The following is a 17096-nucleotide window of genomic DNA, read 5'->3' as shown; positions in this document are numbered from 1 at the left end:
TCAACGTAATCCACCACGTGATTAAAAAGAAGAAAAGAATCACATGATCATTTTAATTGACACAAAAAAGGCACTGGACAAAGTCTGACAGCCATTCCTGATAAAAACTCTCAATAAAATAAGTATAGAAGGAAAATTCTTCAACATAATAAAAGGCATCTATATAAAAGCAGGAAACCCTGGTGGCGTAGTAGTTAAGTGCTACAGCTGCTAACTAGAAGGCCGGCAGTTTGAATCCACCAGGCACTTCTTGGAAACTCTATGGGGCAGTTCTACTCTGTCCTACAGGTCGCTATGAGTTGGAACTGACTCGATCGCATGGGATTTGGTTTATACAAAAACAACAGCCAGCATCATTCTTAATGGAGAGAGGCTGAAAAAATTTCCCTTGAGAACAGGAGCAAGACAGCGATGCTCTTTATCACCACTCCTATTTAACATTGTGCTGGAAGTCCTAACTAGAGCAGTAAGGCAAGAAAAAGAAATAAAGGGCATCCAAATTGGTAAGGAAGAAGTAAAACTGTCCCTATTTGCAGATGATATGATACTATACATAGAAAACTCAAAGGACTCCACAGCAAAACTACTGGAACTAATAGAAACATTCAGCAGAGTAGAAGGATACAAGATAAACATTTAAAAGTAAGTTGGATTCCTTTACACCAATAAAGAGAACTACGAAAAGAAAATCTGGAAAATGATACCATTTGAAATAGCCCCTAAAGGTTTGGGGACCATGATTTCAGGGGACATCTAAGTCAATTGGCATAATAAAATCTATTAAGAAAACATTCCGCATCCCACTTTGAAGAGTGGCGTCTGGGGTCTTAAACGCTAGCAAGCAGCCATCTAAGATGCATCAATTGGTCTCAACCCACCTGAATCAAAGGAGAATAAAGAACACCAAGGACACAATTATGAGCCCAAGAGACAGAAAGGGCCACATGAACCAGAGACCACATCATCCTCAGACCAGAAGAACTAGATGGTGCCTGGCTACAACCGATGATGGCCCTGACAGGGAACACAACAGAGAACTTCTGAGGGAGCAGGGGAGCAGTGGGATACAGACCCCAATTTCTCATAAGACCAGACTTAATGGTCTGACTGAGACTGGAAGGACCCTGGTGGTCATGGCCTCCAGACGTTCTGTTGGCCCAGGACAGGAACCATTCCCGAAGCCAACTCTTCAGACATGGATTGGACTGGACAATGGGTTGGAGAGGGATGCTGGTGAGGAGTGAACTTCTTGGATCAGGTGGACACTTGATTGGCATCTCCTGCCTGGAAGGGAGATGAGAGGGTGGGGGGGTTAGAAGCTGGCAAGATGGACACAAAAAGAGAGAGTGGAGGGAGAGAGCGGGCTGTCTCATTAGGGGGAGAGTAATTGGAAGTATGTAGCAAGGTGTATATAAGTTTTTGTGTGAGAGACTGACTTGATTTGTAAACTTACACTTAAAGCACAATAAAAAGTATAAAAAAAAAAAAACAGGAATAAATCTAACCAGGGATGTAAAAGACCTATACAAGGAAAACTACAAAACACTACTGCAAGAAACCAAAAGAGACCTACATAAATGGAAAAACATACATGCTCATGAATAGGCACTCAACATTGTTACAATGTCAAATTCTACCCAAAGGAATCTACAAATACAGTGTAATCCCGATCCAAATACCAACAGCATTCTTTAAAGAGATGGAAAAACTACTCATTATATGGAAAGGGTAGAGGCCCTGGATAAATAAAACACTATTGAAGAAGAATAAAATAGGAGGCCTTTGACTAGCGTAGTCGTAGATTATGAGTTTAAACCTATGCTACAGCTACAGTAGTCAAAACAGCCTGGTACTGGTTCAATGACAGACACATTGACCAATGGGACAGAATTGAGAACCCATGTGTAAATCCATCCATCTACAGTCACCTGATCTTTGACAAAAGCCCAAAGTCCATGAAATGGGGAAAAGACAGTCTTTTTAACAAATAGTGCTGGCAAAATTGGATGTCCATCTGCAAAAAAAAAAAAATGCTATAGAACTCATACCTCACCCCACACACAAAAACTAATTCCAAATAGATCAAAGACCTAAATATAAAACCAAAAACTATAAAGATCATAGAAGGAGAAACAGGGTCAATGCTAGCGGCCCTAGTACACGTCATAAACAGGATACGAACCATAACTAACAGTGCACAAACACCAGAACATAAGCTAGATAAGTGGAATCTCCTAAAAATTAAACACTAACGCGTATCAAAAAAAAAAAAAAATTTTTTTTTTTAAAAGACTCCCTCAAAAGAGTTAAAAGAGAACCTATGGACTGGGAAAAAAAATTTGGCTATGACAAATCCAACAAAGGTCTAATTTCTAAAATCTGTAGGTAAAATTCAACACCTGTACAACAAAAAGACAATCCAATTAAAAAATGGGCAAAGGAAATAAACAGACACTTCATCAAATAAGACATTCAGGTGGATAACAGATACGTGAGGAAATGCTTGTGATCGCTAGCCATTAGAGAAATGGAAATCAAAACCACAATGAGATACCATCTCACCCCAACATTGCTGGTGTGAATTAAAAAAACAGAAAATAACAAATGTTAGGCTGCGGGGAGATTGGAACTCTTATGCGGTGCTGGTGGGAATGCAAAATGGTACAACCATTTTGGAAAACAATATGGCGCTTCCTTAAAAAGCTGGAAATAGAAATATATGATCCAGCAATCACACTCCTAGGAATATATCCTAGAGAAATAAGAGCCGTCACACAAAAAGACATATGCACACCCATGTTCACTGCAGCATTATTTGCAATAGCAAAAAGATGGAAACAACCTAAGTGCCCATCAACAGATGAACGGATAAACAAACTATGGCACATACACACAATGGAATACTACTCAACGATAAAGAACAATGATGAATCTGTGAAACATGTCACAACATGGATCAATCTGGAGTGCATTACCCTGAATGAAATAAGTCAATCACAAAAGGACAAATATTGTTTGAGACCACTATTATAAAAACTCATGAAAAGGTTTACACACAAAAAGAATGGTTACAAGGAAGGGCTGTGATGGGGAGGGAAAAACACTAAGTAGACAGTAGATAAGTGATAACTTTGGTGAAGGGTGAGACAGTACACAGTACTGGGGAAACCAGCACAACTTGATCAAGGCAAGGTCATGGAAGCTCCACAGACACATCCGAACTCCCTGAGGGAGCGAATTACTGGGCTGAGGGCTGGGGACCATGGTCTCAGGGAACATCTAGCTCCATTGGGATAACATAGTTTACAAAGAAAATGTACATCCTACTTTGATGAGCAGTGTCTGGGGCCTTAATAGCTTGTGAGCTGCCACCTAAGATCTTCTGGTCTCACCCTGTCTGGAGCAAGGGAGAATGAAGAAAACCAAAGACACAAGGGAACGATTAGTCCAAAGGACTACTGGACCACAAGCACCACAGCTTCTACCAGACTGAGTCCAGCACAGCTAGATGGTGCCCGGTTACCATCACCCACTGCTCTGACAGGGATCGTAATAGAGGTTCCCAGACAGAGCTGCAGAAAAATGTAGAACAAAATTTTAACTCACAAAAAAAAAAAAAGAAGACTTACTGCTCTGACAGAGACTGGAGAAACCCCGAGAGTATGGTCCCCAGACACCCTTTTAACTGAGTACTGAAGTCACTCCTGAAGTTCACACTTCAGCCAAAGATTAGACAGGCCCGTAAAACAAAATGACACTAATAGACATACCAGCCCAAGGGCAAGGACGAGAAGGCAGGAGGGGGCAGGAAAGCTGGCAATGGGGATCTCAAGATGGAGAAAGGAAGAGTGGTGGCATGTTGAAGGGGTGGCAACCAATGCAACAAAACAATGTGTATTAATTGTTTAATGAGAAACTAATTTGCTCTGTGTAAACCTTCATCTAAAGTACAATTAAAAAAAAAAAACTACATCTGAAGCAATAGATGTGATTACAGTCATCTTCTGGTTAAATTTAGAATAATCCATAGTCATTTTACATGATGTTCCTACCTCGCACATGTTTAAAATGTGAATTAAAAGTAGATGTCATAGGCATCATCACCTCTGTTTTGTAGTCTTTGATGATGGCACTAACTTATGCAATCCCCAAAACATGCAGTGTTAATCTAAGTTTCTCTTTTGAAAGCTGGGTAGAGAGAATGAGGGTCACGTATGTGACCATCCCTACCAAAATAGATACCACACTATGTATAAAGGAGTCATCGAGGGATTTTGCCACTTGTTGAGCAGGAGTATCACACTTATGAATTCAGGAACGGTGGCGATACTCCCACTGAGGGCCCACAGACCTATTGAGGTCACTCTTAAACAGTTTTGAGCCAAAACTACATTTGTTCCTTGAACTACCATAAGCTTCCAATTTGAATAGTGGGCTACAGTAGTGTTTTTGAGTCCCCAAGAACTAGAATCAATTCAGACACATGTCTAGCAATTCCTGATATACATGGGTATTTCACTTCCGCCACTGCACCGTCACTCTCAGAAATCAAAGTTTTGGCAGATACCGAGGATATACTTGAAGCTGTGTTGCAGGATCATTCCTCAAAGGGACTCAGCCTCTTCATCAGTCAAGGGACTGTGGGTCATCTGTAAATTGGCTTAGTCTAGAAACTGGGTGAGAGGTTGTGACTATTTTGGTAGAGGGAATTTGTTCACCCAGCCTGGTGTTTTCCCTATTCTGTAAGCCAAGTAATATTTAAGTAGGTGACCCATGGACTTAGAGCATTATTATGAACTATTAGCCTTTCCTAAAGACCCCTGTGGCTCAAACATTCTGGTTAGCCCTTGCTTCCTGTAGCCCATACCAAAATTCTGATTTCTCTAAGCCCTTGGATTTTTTTTCCTATACATTATGTGAGTGAAGTCTTGGCATCTCAACCTCATTGAATTTAAGCCCCTGTGGTGTCCAAGTTTCAGCCAGCCATGTAAACCTATAGGTCTGTCTCCAACTGTGCAAGCCAGCACAATAAATCCAGTCTCTGGTAAGTGCACCCAAGATAGTAAAGTCAGCCTAATTCAGTGTTTATTCTATTAACCACATTCTAACACTCCTGGAATTCACTTCCTCATATACTGCCCAGGTCTCTGCCAATATAAATTAGTAAAATATTGCAATTATTTTGGAGTAGACATTATTTCCTCCCAATTTAGTCTTTTAACTTGCCTCTGTGGAGCATGTTGAGATCTGATTTTTGTTTGCATCTAGAGACACTAAGCGGTGGCAGAGGTTATTACAGGGTCTCAAACTAGGGGTGGCTGATTTCTCATATAGGGGAGCTCTGGCTGCTTTCACTGGTAAGGATGCTCAGGGATACTCAAGCAGTTCTAGAGTCTTAGTTGGCCACCTGAAACTGTCCAGTCCATATCTCAAGTTTCCTTTCATTCTCAATGCCCTAACTTTCACATGAGAGTCTTAGCAATCTGTGTGTTTAATTTACATTGTAATTCTGCAACCCTCACAATTAAATTTTGGTTTTCAGTGAAGTGGGCCCGCCCTTGGCTACAAGAAATGAGATTCTTTTAGGCCCACCAGTGTAAGTTCTCTATGCTGAGAATTTAGAGCTTTGAGCCTCATCATGTAAATTCTCTAGTGCAGGAAAATATAGTCATGCCTTCCCACAGTCCTTGAAGTACTTATAGGCATCATCACAGCAGTCACTTGGTCCCCCTACACATTGCTTCAGTAGGTAGTTCATCACAATCAATAATGGGTGGTAACTTAGCTAATTGTGATGCCACTACATGCCAGTTCCCCATTGGACAGGAGTTCAGTGCTGTGCTTAAGGCCAAAGACACGTACAAACCAATCCCAGATTCTCATTTTATTTGTCCATCTTGTGATCACTTCTGGTATCGAGTCCAGAAAAGGGGAACTAGCCAAGAGAAATAAACATAGGGAATTTGTGTAAAGGTATTAGAGGACTGAAAAGGCAAAACAACACTGAGGTATACAGAGGTAGGATTTGTTGAAAGCAGCTAAGTTCCCCGTAAGGCTAGGGGGAACAAAGAGGTTGGGGTTATCATACCTAGAAACTCTCACCATGGGCCTCATTGATCTGGGTTCTGGATCAGAGAGGATAAAGTATTGCCCAAGTCATGCTGGTAACTTCGAACTCAGAAAAGGGGTCTCGTGGAGCTGATAGCCGGACTTCTGAGGAGCTAATGCTGATCTGGCTCTGGTACCCTACAGACTTGGAAGAGTGGCCTCCAAAAGTTGTGACTCAGACCTCAAAGGAAGGGATGCTGTCCACCCAGGGCTGATATCCAGGCACTTTGAGGAAGGGCCTGTTAGAGCTAGTACTGAGACCTGAGAAAGGGGCACTATCTTCGTTTATTTCCCAGGGGTCTGGAGGATGGCTTCGTAGGCCTGGTTCTCAGACTTTAGAGGAGGTGGTACTGTCCAGGTGGTGTTCATATCTTTGATGGGCTTCATGGAGCTTTTTCTGAAAATATGGTATCAACCAACCACCACCAGCGAAGTAAAGGCCCATTCTGGGGCTCCGTGGAGAGTAACAGCAGGCAAATAGGAAGTAACAAATCCCTTGTTCCCTCCTTTTGCCTTTTAGTCTTTCTGCAGTGCCCCCTGGAAACCCTGGTGGCATAGTGGTTAAGTGCTATGGCTCCTAACCAAAGGGTTAGCAGTTCGAATCCACCAGGTGCTCCTAGGAAACTCTATGGGGCAGGTCTGCTCTGTCCTATAGGGTCGCTACGGCAACAGTTTTTTGGTTTTTTGTCGGGGGGAGGTATAGCACCCCTTTTGGCAAAATCTAAAAGGAAGCCAGTTAGCAATCGAGAAATACAGTTTGCAGAGTCCCAGCCCTAGCAGCACAGACCAAAGTATGAATTTGTAGGTTTGGAGTTGCGTAAATATTGGATAATGAGCATAAGAGGTGTCAGCAGCATTGGTACTAAGAGCTTCTGTTGTGATAGGAAATAGATCTGTATAAAACACCTTGATATTTTCTACTTCATTGTGCTTCGTTAATTTGTGGCCCACCGAAATGATTTCGTGACCCATTATGGTTTGTGACCTGTAGTTTGAAAAATACTGAATTAGGCCATGGCGGGGAGTGAGTAGAGACTTAAGATAGAGTTAATGGTGCCTGTGGACATTGTAGAAAGTATTAATAATTGATGCAGAGGAAGATTGTGACACTGCTTCGCAGTGCCAGTAATGGTAGAGAGAAGGGCTTTGGAGTGACACGTGTTCACATAATTAATGGTTATGAGATATTCCTTCAACGATTGGTCTATTTCAAAGTTTCTTTGGTGATAAGCTTTCCTATTATTATCTGGTAATATTTCTGACAAAGGTTAATTTAGGTTAACTTCCTTCTCAAGAAAGCTTTATCTTTCATAATCCTTTCCCACCTCACTCATTCCCATCTTAATGTCTCAAAGTCTATAGCAGATACCAAGGACATTATGAAGAGAGACATGGAGAGGAAGTCTGGAAGTTAGGATTTCACCTCTATCAGGGATGTTTGCTATAAGAGGTTTCACCTAATGATCCTAGTTTCCCTTTGTGGGATATGGAAACCAGCTCTTAGTTCTGGGAAAGCACTGTACTGAGGTGGATGCAAGTTTTCTTGTCATCCTAAACCAAAAAAAAAAAAACCTGTTGTCCAGTCGATTCCGACTCATAGCGACCCTATAGGACAGAGCAGAACTGCCCTCATAGAGTTTCCAAGGAGCGCCTGGTGAATTTGAACTGCCAACCTTTTGGTTAGCAGCCCCAGTGTAACCAAACGCCACTTGAGCTCTTGTCCTGTCTTATTAATCGATTGAAATAAGATGGACACTGATTGCAAGGGAAACAAAGTGGCAAGTTTATTGTCTGCACATACAAGGAGCGCGTGGGATCTAGTAACCATAAGGCCACGTGCTCCCTCTCTAAGCGTGCTGGGGAGCTTTTTGTTTCCAATGGCTTCGGGGGTTGGGTTTGGTACCCGGAACTTTCCACCCTTAGCCCTCCCATGTCCATATTTGGGGGTCCGGATACTAAATCATCTTCCGCCGGATGTGCATGTAGTGGGACCTCTCGCTTCTAAAATGGAATCGGGTAAAATCATGGACTGGGAAATATCACTCCTTCTGGTGACAGTCGGGTCCAGTGGGGGGGTGGGCCGGTTGGAAGATATGATGTCTTCAATCTGTGCATGTTTCAAGGTGTAGCTTGGGCCAGTTCAGTGGATGGAGCCACTACCTGCTGCTGCCTCCTGAGAAATGCTGCTTAAAACAAGCTTGTGGTTGACAAGACAAAGGGGGGAAGGAGTGTTTATTTGGGGTTTTCAGTAGCACTTAACCACTAGCCTACCAGGGTTGCCAGCGCTATAGGATAGAGTAAAACAGTCCTATAGGGTTTTGAAGGACCAGCTAGTGAATTCGAACTGCTGACATTTTGCTTAGCAGCCATAACTCATCATAGCTCTTAACCGCTGCACCACCAGGGCTCCTTTGCCATCATGATGCTAAGGATGTTGCTCATCCTATACACTACTGATTCCATCATTTTTCTCCTTGTTTAGACTATTGAGGCTACCAGTATCTATTAATAATTTGTCTCCAATTGGGTAAGAGCTTGGCTGCTAACCAAAAGGTTGACAGCTCAAATCCACCAGCCACTCCTTGGAAGCCTTATGGGGCATTTGTACTCTGTCCTACAGGGTTGCTATGAGTAAGAACCAACTTGACGGCAATGGGTTTGGTTTTGGTTGTTTTAACTTTTGCTTCCAAATGCTAAACAAATTATTAATGATCAATCCTTTTAACTCAAAGTCAGTGAGTGACCAAAATTAGCTTCTACCTGAGCTAGAATGAAATTTTCAACAGTAACGAGGTTTCAAAGTCCACTGAAATTGTGGTCTTCTGATCGTTAAATAAACTGGCTCTAGGTTTAAGCTCCTCAATCCAGCTTTCTGTAGAAAATCCAAACTGCAATTGGTGGATCCAGATAATTTACTAGCCATGTAAAAAACAATAGAATCTATGCTGACCTGACCAAAATGGGTTTTTTTGTTATGCTTAAGAACAGGATGTGGCTGGGCTGGGTGGAAGGAAGACTGCTGCCTTCAGGGTACGATAAGAGGCCCATGGGGCTATGTGTCCTGCCCACAAAGAGCAGCCCCATTATGTGCTACCCCATCAGTGTGGCTCTCTTCCTGTGACTCCCTGGGGCTTTTCAGCAGATAAGGATGTGTTTTAAAATAATTATTTATCTTGATTGGCCAAGGTCCCCCAATACCAATGAGCCCCATAAGTGGGATTTGTTGACTGCTAGTTTTTTTTTTTTTTTAACTTAGAACAAGAATGGGACCTAAATAAGATGTCTGCAGAAAATAAGGGGGAGATGGAACAAACCATCTGAATAAAGGAAGAAAAAAGAAATGATGCATATTGGATGCATTGTCCACATGCTTGCTAAAGATAGCGGGGCAGGCTTTTGGGTGAAGAAATCTGTGAGTCAAATGCCAACATGTTTTTAATATGGAAAATTTCATGTAATTTTACATGTTTAGAGAAGAGTATATAATGCATCCTTCATCCAAGTTCAACAATTATCCACTTATGACAAATCTTCATCTAGAGTCCAACCCTCTCAAATATATGAGAGAAAATCTAAGGTAGTTTATTGCTTCAAACTAGTCCCAGTTCAAGAATCGTTTTTACATCACTTCTTTCTATCTCCCACCCTACCTATTCCATCAAACCATTCTAGCTCTTCTTTTATTTTCACTTGCAGCACTGCAGCTCTGATGGTCCAACTCTGCCAGGATATGGATCCATAACAATTCAGCCCCGTACACTGAGCCAGACCAGCAGTGTCTCATGCCCTGCCCTCTTCTGCTCTGGACATTTGGCTCCACAATGGCAGTGGGTGAAGCCCTGGTGGACATCAGGGTCATTCCTCTGCTGCTCTGGCTTGGGGCATCTCTGTCCATTTCTGGCCACTCCCAGGCCAGGCTCTCCCAGCACTTCCCCTCTCCAGAAGTGACGACCCCCTTGAAGGTGCCCGGCAGAGGCAGAAGTGCAAGGGCTCCGGGCTGGCTCTCCTACAGCCTATGGCTTGGGGGCCAGAGACATATTATCCACATGAGGGTCAAAAAGTTCTTGGTTTCCAAACACCTCCCAGTGTTCACCTATACAGACCAGCGTGCCCTCCATGAGGACCAGCCTTTTGTCCCGGATAACTGCTACTATCATGGTTATGTGGAAGGGGTGTTTGAGTCCCTGGTTGCTCTCACTACCTGTTTTGGGGGTTTTCGAGGGGTGCTACAGATAAACCACCTCACTTATGAAATTGAACCCAGGAGTCACTCTACCACGTTTGAACACCTGGTGTATAAGAGAGACAGTAACGAGACACAATTCCCACCCATGAGATGTGGCTTAACAGAAGAGGAAATAGCACGCCAGTTGGAATCACAAAAGACATACAATACCACTCAGAAGCAAAGTTCTTACCGTGGCTGGTGGACCCACTGGCGGTTTCTTGAACTGGTAGTGGTGGTGGACTATAATCGATTCCTTCACTTACTCAGAAATACCTCGGTGGTGCAGCAGGAAGTGTTGACTGTTGTCCATATTGTGGATTCCTTATATGGCCCTTTTGACGTTGATGTAATTTTGATTGGTATTGAGATCTGGAATGAGGGAAACCCGCCTTTATCAAATGACATACATCTGCTTGCGGAGGAATTTGCCATTTGGAAGAAACTGCACCTCGATGCACGACTGCCAAGTGATAGTACACATCTTTTCATAAAAGAATCATTTGGTGACAAGCTTGGTGTTGCCTACGTTAAAGGAATATGCCTTCCTCCTTTTAATTGTGGAGTTGATAGTTTCCAAGGAAACCAGTTGTTTTCATTTGCACTAATTGTGACCCATGAGCTTGGTCATAATTTGGGTATGGTGCATGACACTGAATGGTGTGTGTGTGAACAAAAATGGTGCATAATGTTTCCTAGTCAAGAGACGACAACTAAATTCAGCAATTGTAGTTATGCTGAATATTGGGACAACACTATCAGGCAAGGATTTTGTCTTCGCTCTCCTCCAAATCCAGAGAAGATCTTCAGGCTGAAGTTCTGTGGAAACCTAATGGTTGAAGAAGGAGAGGAGTGTGACTGTGGAACCATACATCAGTGTGCTAACGATTCCTGTTGCCTTTCAAACTGCACTCTGAGTCCAGGGGCTGCTTGTGCTTTTGGGCTATGTTGTAAAGACTGCAATTTTATTCCATCAGGTTATTTGTGTAGACAACAGATCAGTGAATGTGATCTTCCAGAGTGGTGCACTGGAACTTCTCATCAGTGCCCAGAAGATGTTTATGTGCAGAATGGGATACCCTGTAATGACAATGCCTACTGCTATGAAAAGAGATGCAATAGCCATGATACACAGTGTAAAGAGATTTTTGGCAAAGATGCAAAAAGTGCATCTCAGAGCTGCTACCAAAAAATCAATACTCAAGGAAATCGTTTTGGTCACTGTGGTATTACAGACATAGTATATCTAAAATGTGAGACCCCTGATATCCTGTGTGGGAGAATTCAGTGTGAAAATGTAGGAGTAATTCCCAACCTGATACAGCATTCTACAGTGCATCAGATTCACTTCAATGGCACCACTTGCTGGGGCACTGACTATCATTTAGGGATGTCCATACCTGATATTGGCCAAGTGAAGGATGGCACAGTATGTGGGCTGAAAAAGATCTGCATCCACAAGAAGTGTGTCCATCTATCTTATCTGCCACAAGATTGTCAGCCTGAGACCTGCAACTTGAGGGGGGTCTGTAACAATAAACAGCACTGTCACTGTGACCATGGGTGGGCACCTCCCTACTGCTTGATGAAAGGCTATGGAGGTAGTAATGATAGTGGCCCACCTTACAAAGACATAGAAGAGGTGGAAGATGTGGTTTATCCATCATTATCGTGGCTCATTCCTTTGATGATTTTATTTTTTTATTTCATTCTTGTGCTTTGTAAGAAAGACCTAAAAGAAAAGGAGGGAGAAGAGGATGAAAATGAAGAAGGAGAAGACTAAGGCTCACACTTCATTACAAAATATCTCTTAATTTTTCTTTTTAAGCCAGAGAATCATTAGGGCATGGCCTATGGTTTAAAATAACACCCAGGGATCCCTCCTGTCAGAATCATAAGCACTATATAGCACACCAGAGGATCCCTGGCATGTTTCTATTTACTCTTCAATGTTTTAAGCAATATTAAAAGCTCATTTTTTTTTCCTGGAAGTTATCTCTATGTTTCCTGAATAAAAGCATAGCAAGGACATAGTTTTGAAGCTGTTGTCTCTCAGTTCTAAACCCCTTCCCTCCTTCATACTCTGCTATGTAATGTTCAGGATGTGCCTCTAACAAACCACACTTCTGTTTTTCCAGCCCTCTTCCTGTGCCAACTGGGGGCAGTAGAAGTAGACTGGAGCAATGGACGAGGGGAGAACGGAGTTTATTTTTCCTGTGTGCTTAAAGTTCTGGTCAGTGGTATTTCAGATGGGGCCATTCACTTTGGTAACCATATTTGGTTTTGGATTCTAGTTTTGTTGGCAGTATTAGAACTATCCTCATGCTCAGAAATACCAGCACCAGTCAGCCACTGACCCCCTCAGAGATTTGCTTTTCACCTCTGGGGTTGGCCAAGTGAGCATCCTCTGAGCTCCTGAGGCACCAGCAGAAGCTGATCACTGTGCTCTCCTTAGAGGTCTGAGTCTCTGCTCTGTGGGGATCTCCTTTAATCATCCATGCTCTGATAAACCCAACCTCTGTGCCCCTGCCTTAGGGATGTTAGGTGCTTTTTGTAGTTACTCTTTATTGTGTTGGGTTGGGTTTTCCAGAAACAGACAGTGAATTGGAGTTTAGGGTGCAAAATTTTGTTAGATATCAACAGCTGTGAAAGGAAGAGGGAAGAAGTTGGCTATACAGATAAGAAATAGAACTATATAGCAGCCTCCACCAACCTGACAGCGAGCTCTGGACTGAATATTGCATGACAGACTTGTCTTGAATGGTGCCAAAATGGTCAGGGTCTTTATGCCCCCTGCTTGATCATTCATCGCATGTGGCCTGCCCAAGGTAGGGCATGAGCTCAGCTGAGTGGTTCTCTGCAACTGAGACAGACCTCCAAGAAGTGACATCTAGAGTCTCTTTGCCGATTGTACTGCCTGCAGCTTCTTAGCAAGACATCTCTGGAAGGAGGATCCAAGTGGTTTATTTGGCTCTTTCACAGTTCAATCTTTGTGCTGCTGTGATCTGGTTCTCCATATATGTTTTGGGGACAGCTTCCTCAGTATTCTGGTGGGCATCTCTTCCTGTGGGGAATCTTAGAAGAGGGAGATTAGTGGAATGAACTACAATTCCTTCTGCTGCATATGGTATTGGGCTGAAATTTATACTTATTGCCTTTCCACTATCCATTCTAGTTTCCCTCACCTTCGGATAGCATTCTGCTGGCCTTCGGTGCTTACACCCTGTCATGACCTATGCCCTTATCTCTGAGGGACCTGAGAGTGCCCAGTCACCATGCCGTTTTCTGGCTGGGATTGCTGAATCTGCCCATTTATAGTCAGAGTTGGGCTTGAGAATACCAAGAGGCACCTAAAGAGATCACCTGGGTTCCACATGTATTCCTTCATGTCACATGGTACAATAGCAAGCAGACCTGTCATGATTAGCTTCCTCTCTGTGACTAGGGTTAATTACCCCTGTCAAGACTATGACTCCCTTTCTTGCTGCTGGTACGTGCACACAAGGAGCCTTAGATGCCCAGGTGGCAGCTTTAGCTTATAACTCAATGGGACTCTTGCTATATTCCCTGCTGAAATATACCCTCTCTGGGGACTGGGACCTCCAGCCTTGCAGAGCCCGGACTTGCAGAGGACAGGAAGCACAAACTGCTCCATTGGGAGTGATGGTAAGACCACTTCATTGGGAGTGATAGTGAGTGATGCCACTCCTACTTCTAGCCCTTTGTTCCCAGACTCATGTAAAAGTCTCTGGTGCTGTGCATATAACCCATCCCAGGGAATGGTACCCCATTTTCACAGGATATTACCTCTGAACAAGTGCTTCAGCTTCAGTTGCACCTTTAGTAAGTCTTTCCACTTACCTATTAGCCTGGCAGCTTCTGGATCATGTTGTTTGAGTTATACGGTCTTGGGCCCACTCATACAACTCCTCTGACATAAAGCAAGTACTCTTTTCTGATGTGATATTATATGGGAATACCAGACCAGTGGTCACACACTCCAATTGCCTTTGGATAGTGGTGCTCACTGAGGCCCTATAGTGAGGTATGGATATTTGGTATATGTATCTATTCAGACTATGTGTCTATTCCTGTAAGAAGGAACCACTGGCCTTGTCAGGATGGTAGAGGTCCAGTGTAGTCAGTTTCCCACTAAGTTGTCCTCAAGAAATGGTGTCATGTTAGTGGCTCAGGTTGGTCTTTGTTGCTAGCCGATTTGCTAGATTGTCTTGGTAAGTAGGAATCCATGCTGTTGGGTCCATGAGTAGCCTGCCACTCAGGCCCACTTGGTCATGTGCCCATCTTGCCAGTGCTGGGTGGCTAATACCTGAAGCTGGCTGGTGCCCAGTTACTGGGTAAATTTGTGACATGCTGTTCAGTACATTTTCTATGACAGATGCTTTCTGGTAGGAATTAATATGCGATCTAAAGATATTCATACTTTGTGCCCATTCCCTATATCCATGCTTGTACCCTAGATCTCTTTGTCCTCCATCTTACAATCTATCCTTCCAGGTGCCTGAACAACCAGCCAGACCTTTGCTACTGTCCATTAGTCTGTATATGTTCTAACTTGGACCACATCTCTTTACATACAAAGTGGTAGCTGGGTGTACTGCCTGAAGCTCAGCTCATGGTGAGGATTTTCCCTTGTACTTGTAAAATCCACTACTGAAAAGTGTATAGTAAAGCTGCTGGCCATTTTTGTCGGTTATAAAAAAAAAAATTTTTTTTTTTTTTTTTACACATAGTGTGCTGACCCATCCGTGAGCAAAGGTTGGGCTTTTTTCCTCTCCTCCTGCAACTAGTCATATGGGATCTCCCATACAGCCATAAATATGAGCTGAAGGAGGAATGTTGATGCAGCAGTGCTGGGTACCCTGGAATTTGGGATACCAGCTCATACGGCATGTTGTACCCTTTGGTTCTGCTCATATTCAATGGATTATTTCTGGCCTCCCAACCTTACGACTTGCAGGGTTTGACAGAACCCAGCTCATGATTGACAATTCTGGCCACATAGGCATTTGGTGTTCCACGGTCACGTGCATTCCATGACCACGTGGTGGCTTGGTGTCTATGTTCAGGTGGGCAAGTAGCATGCCAGGAGATACTTTTCAAAAGGCATTTAATTGCTGTAGATGGCATGGCCTTACTACAAAACCTCAAGGGCCTGTACTATGATTCTCCCACTGAGACTTACCACAAACTCCACTCAACATTCTTCTCCACTACTAATACCTTCAATACTATAGAGTTTACCAGAGAGCATGACTCCAGTGGCAGGGCTGTTTGCACCACAGCCTGGACCTACTGCAGAACTCTTTCCTTCTCAGGATTCCCTTCAAAGCTGGCAGCCTCTAATGTCAGTGTTCCTAGGTGTCAAATTTGCTGCTTCCAAAAACCAAAGAAGCCCTTAGGTTTCACGCTTCCTTTTTCATGGTAGGAGATGCGTGATGTAATAATTTGCCCTTACTTTGGAGGGATAACCCAGAATAGCCCTGACTCTTAGACAATTAAAAAGTTTACTGATGTAGCAGCCTTCTGATCACAATTTATTTTTCACAGAGTTATCTGAGTAAGTAGCCATAGTACCATTTGGTGAAGGACTGGGGGAGTCATTGTTTAAACTTGCCATGTTGTTGCTACATCCTTCTTCCTGGGGACCTGTACATCTGTTTAGGCATTGGGTTCCAGATCTGAAAACAAGTTTCAGTCCAGACGCTGGACAATTTATTATTAATCTGGTGGGTAGGGGTAATCGCTTCTGACTTCCCAGTCATCTATTCCTGGCTTCTTCTACTGGTATAAAGTAGTATCCTTGTTGGCTGCCCATCTGTTTTGCCTGTAAGGATGCCAGGTTCTATTAACCATCTCTTTAAGTCTTGGTTGCCGTTCTGACCTTGCCAGTATTTATGATAATTGCTACCTCTTGCCCTCTGGGACGGTTAGGCATTGTCCCTGACCTCTATGTTTCAGGGTACTATTGTCACCATTGCTATGAGCCAAGTTCTATAAAACCCTTTCCTATTCTCAGCCTTGGTCTACAGAGGACAGTTAATACTAGACATTTTAGTGATGCTGGTATTCTTTGTGGACTTGGTAGGTAGTGTGTTCTCTGGACATTCCCACGAAACATTATCATCTGATGGCTGTCTGGCCATAATAAATCCATTTCGGCATGCTCATTTCCATGAGTCTTTTAATTTCTTCGTCTGTCATCCACTATGGCAATTTTGGCATTTCAACTTCACTCAATGCGGGCATTGCTTTTTTCATGCTTCAAGAAGCCACTCTAGGAGCAAGCCTGGACAATCTCCTGGGATCCTTGCCAGGGTGTTAAATCTTGGGACAGTGTTCCCAAGTCAATGAAACTTTCTTTCCAATACTATGTTCTTCCCACTTGATCAAGCATCTTCAGAATTAAGCCTCTTTTTTTTTTAATCAGGCTTAGCTCTTCTCCAGTTGATTATGCTGTGACTTAACCCTAGTTATATGTCTAGTGGCCAAGAGAGGAGGTGGGCGAAGGCTCAAAAGAAGGCAACTGTTGTCTTGTGAGGGAGTGGCTTCTGAATTCTCTTCCAGCATTAAGAGGTGAGTCACATCTGAATGCTCAATGTTCAGAGGAGTCTAAGGAGTCAGAAATTTAAGGGTATCCATTCCATGTGTCAGGGTCCCAGGTTTTCACCAAGGTTCAGGTAACAGCTCCGCCTTGGTTGGGTTTTTTTTTTTTTAAAGTTCGGTCATTTGTCTTTCTGTCTTT

General features: G+C 43.2%; 2 protein-coding genes across 5 annotated transcripts in view; both read left to right on the top strand.

Moving 5' to 3' along the window:
- The window catches only part of MED6 (mediator complex subunit 6), a 115561-nt gene that overhangs the window by 64295 nt on the left and 34170 nt on the right, over positions 1–17096 (top strand). The window lies entirely within an intron of this gene.
- Positions 9891–12131, top strand: LOC100667204 (disintegrin and metalloproteinase domain-containing protein 20). Its single transcript, XM_064292652.1, has one exon. It carries the CDS (start codon positions 9891–9893, stop codon positions 12114–12116), a length of 2226 nt encoding a protein of 741 aa, XP_064148722.1. The 3' UTR covers positions 12117–12131.

The sequence above is a fragment of the Loxodonta africana genome, chromosome 10 (genome assembly GCF_030014295.1).
Source record: "Loxodonta africana isolate mLoxAfr1 chromosome 10, mLoxAfr1.hap2, whole genome shotgun sequence".
Taxonomy (NCBI): Eukaryota; Metazoa; Chordata; class Mammalia; order Proboscidea; family Elephantidae; genus Loxodonta; species Loxodonta africana.
This window is presented reverse-complemented; position numbering and strand designations above follow the sequence as displayed.

What these genes read in the sequence shown, in the direction of transcription:
- LOC100667204 (XM_064292652.1), top strand. Translation starts at nt 9,891, where the DNA reads ATGCCCTGCCCTCTTCTGCTCTGGACATTTGGCTCCACAATGGCAGTG.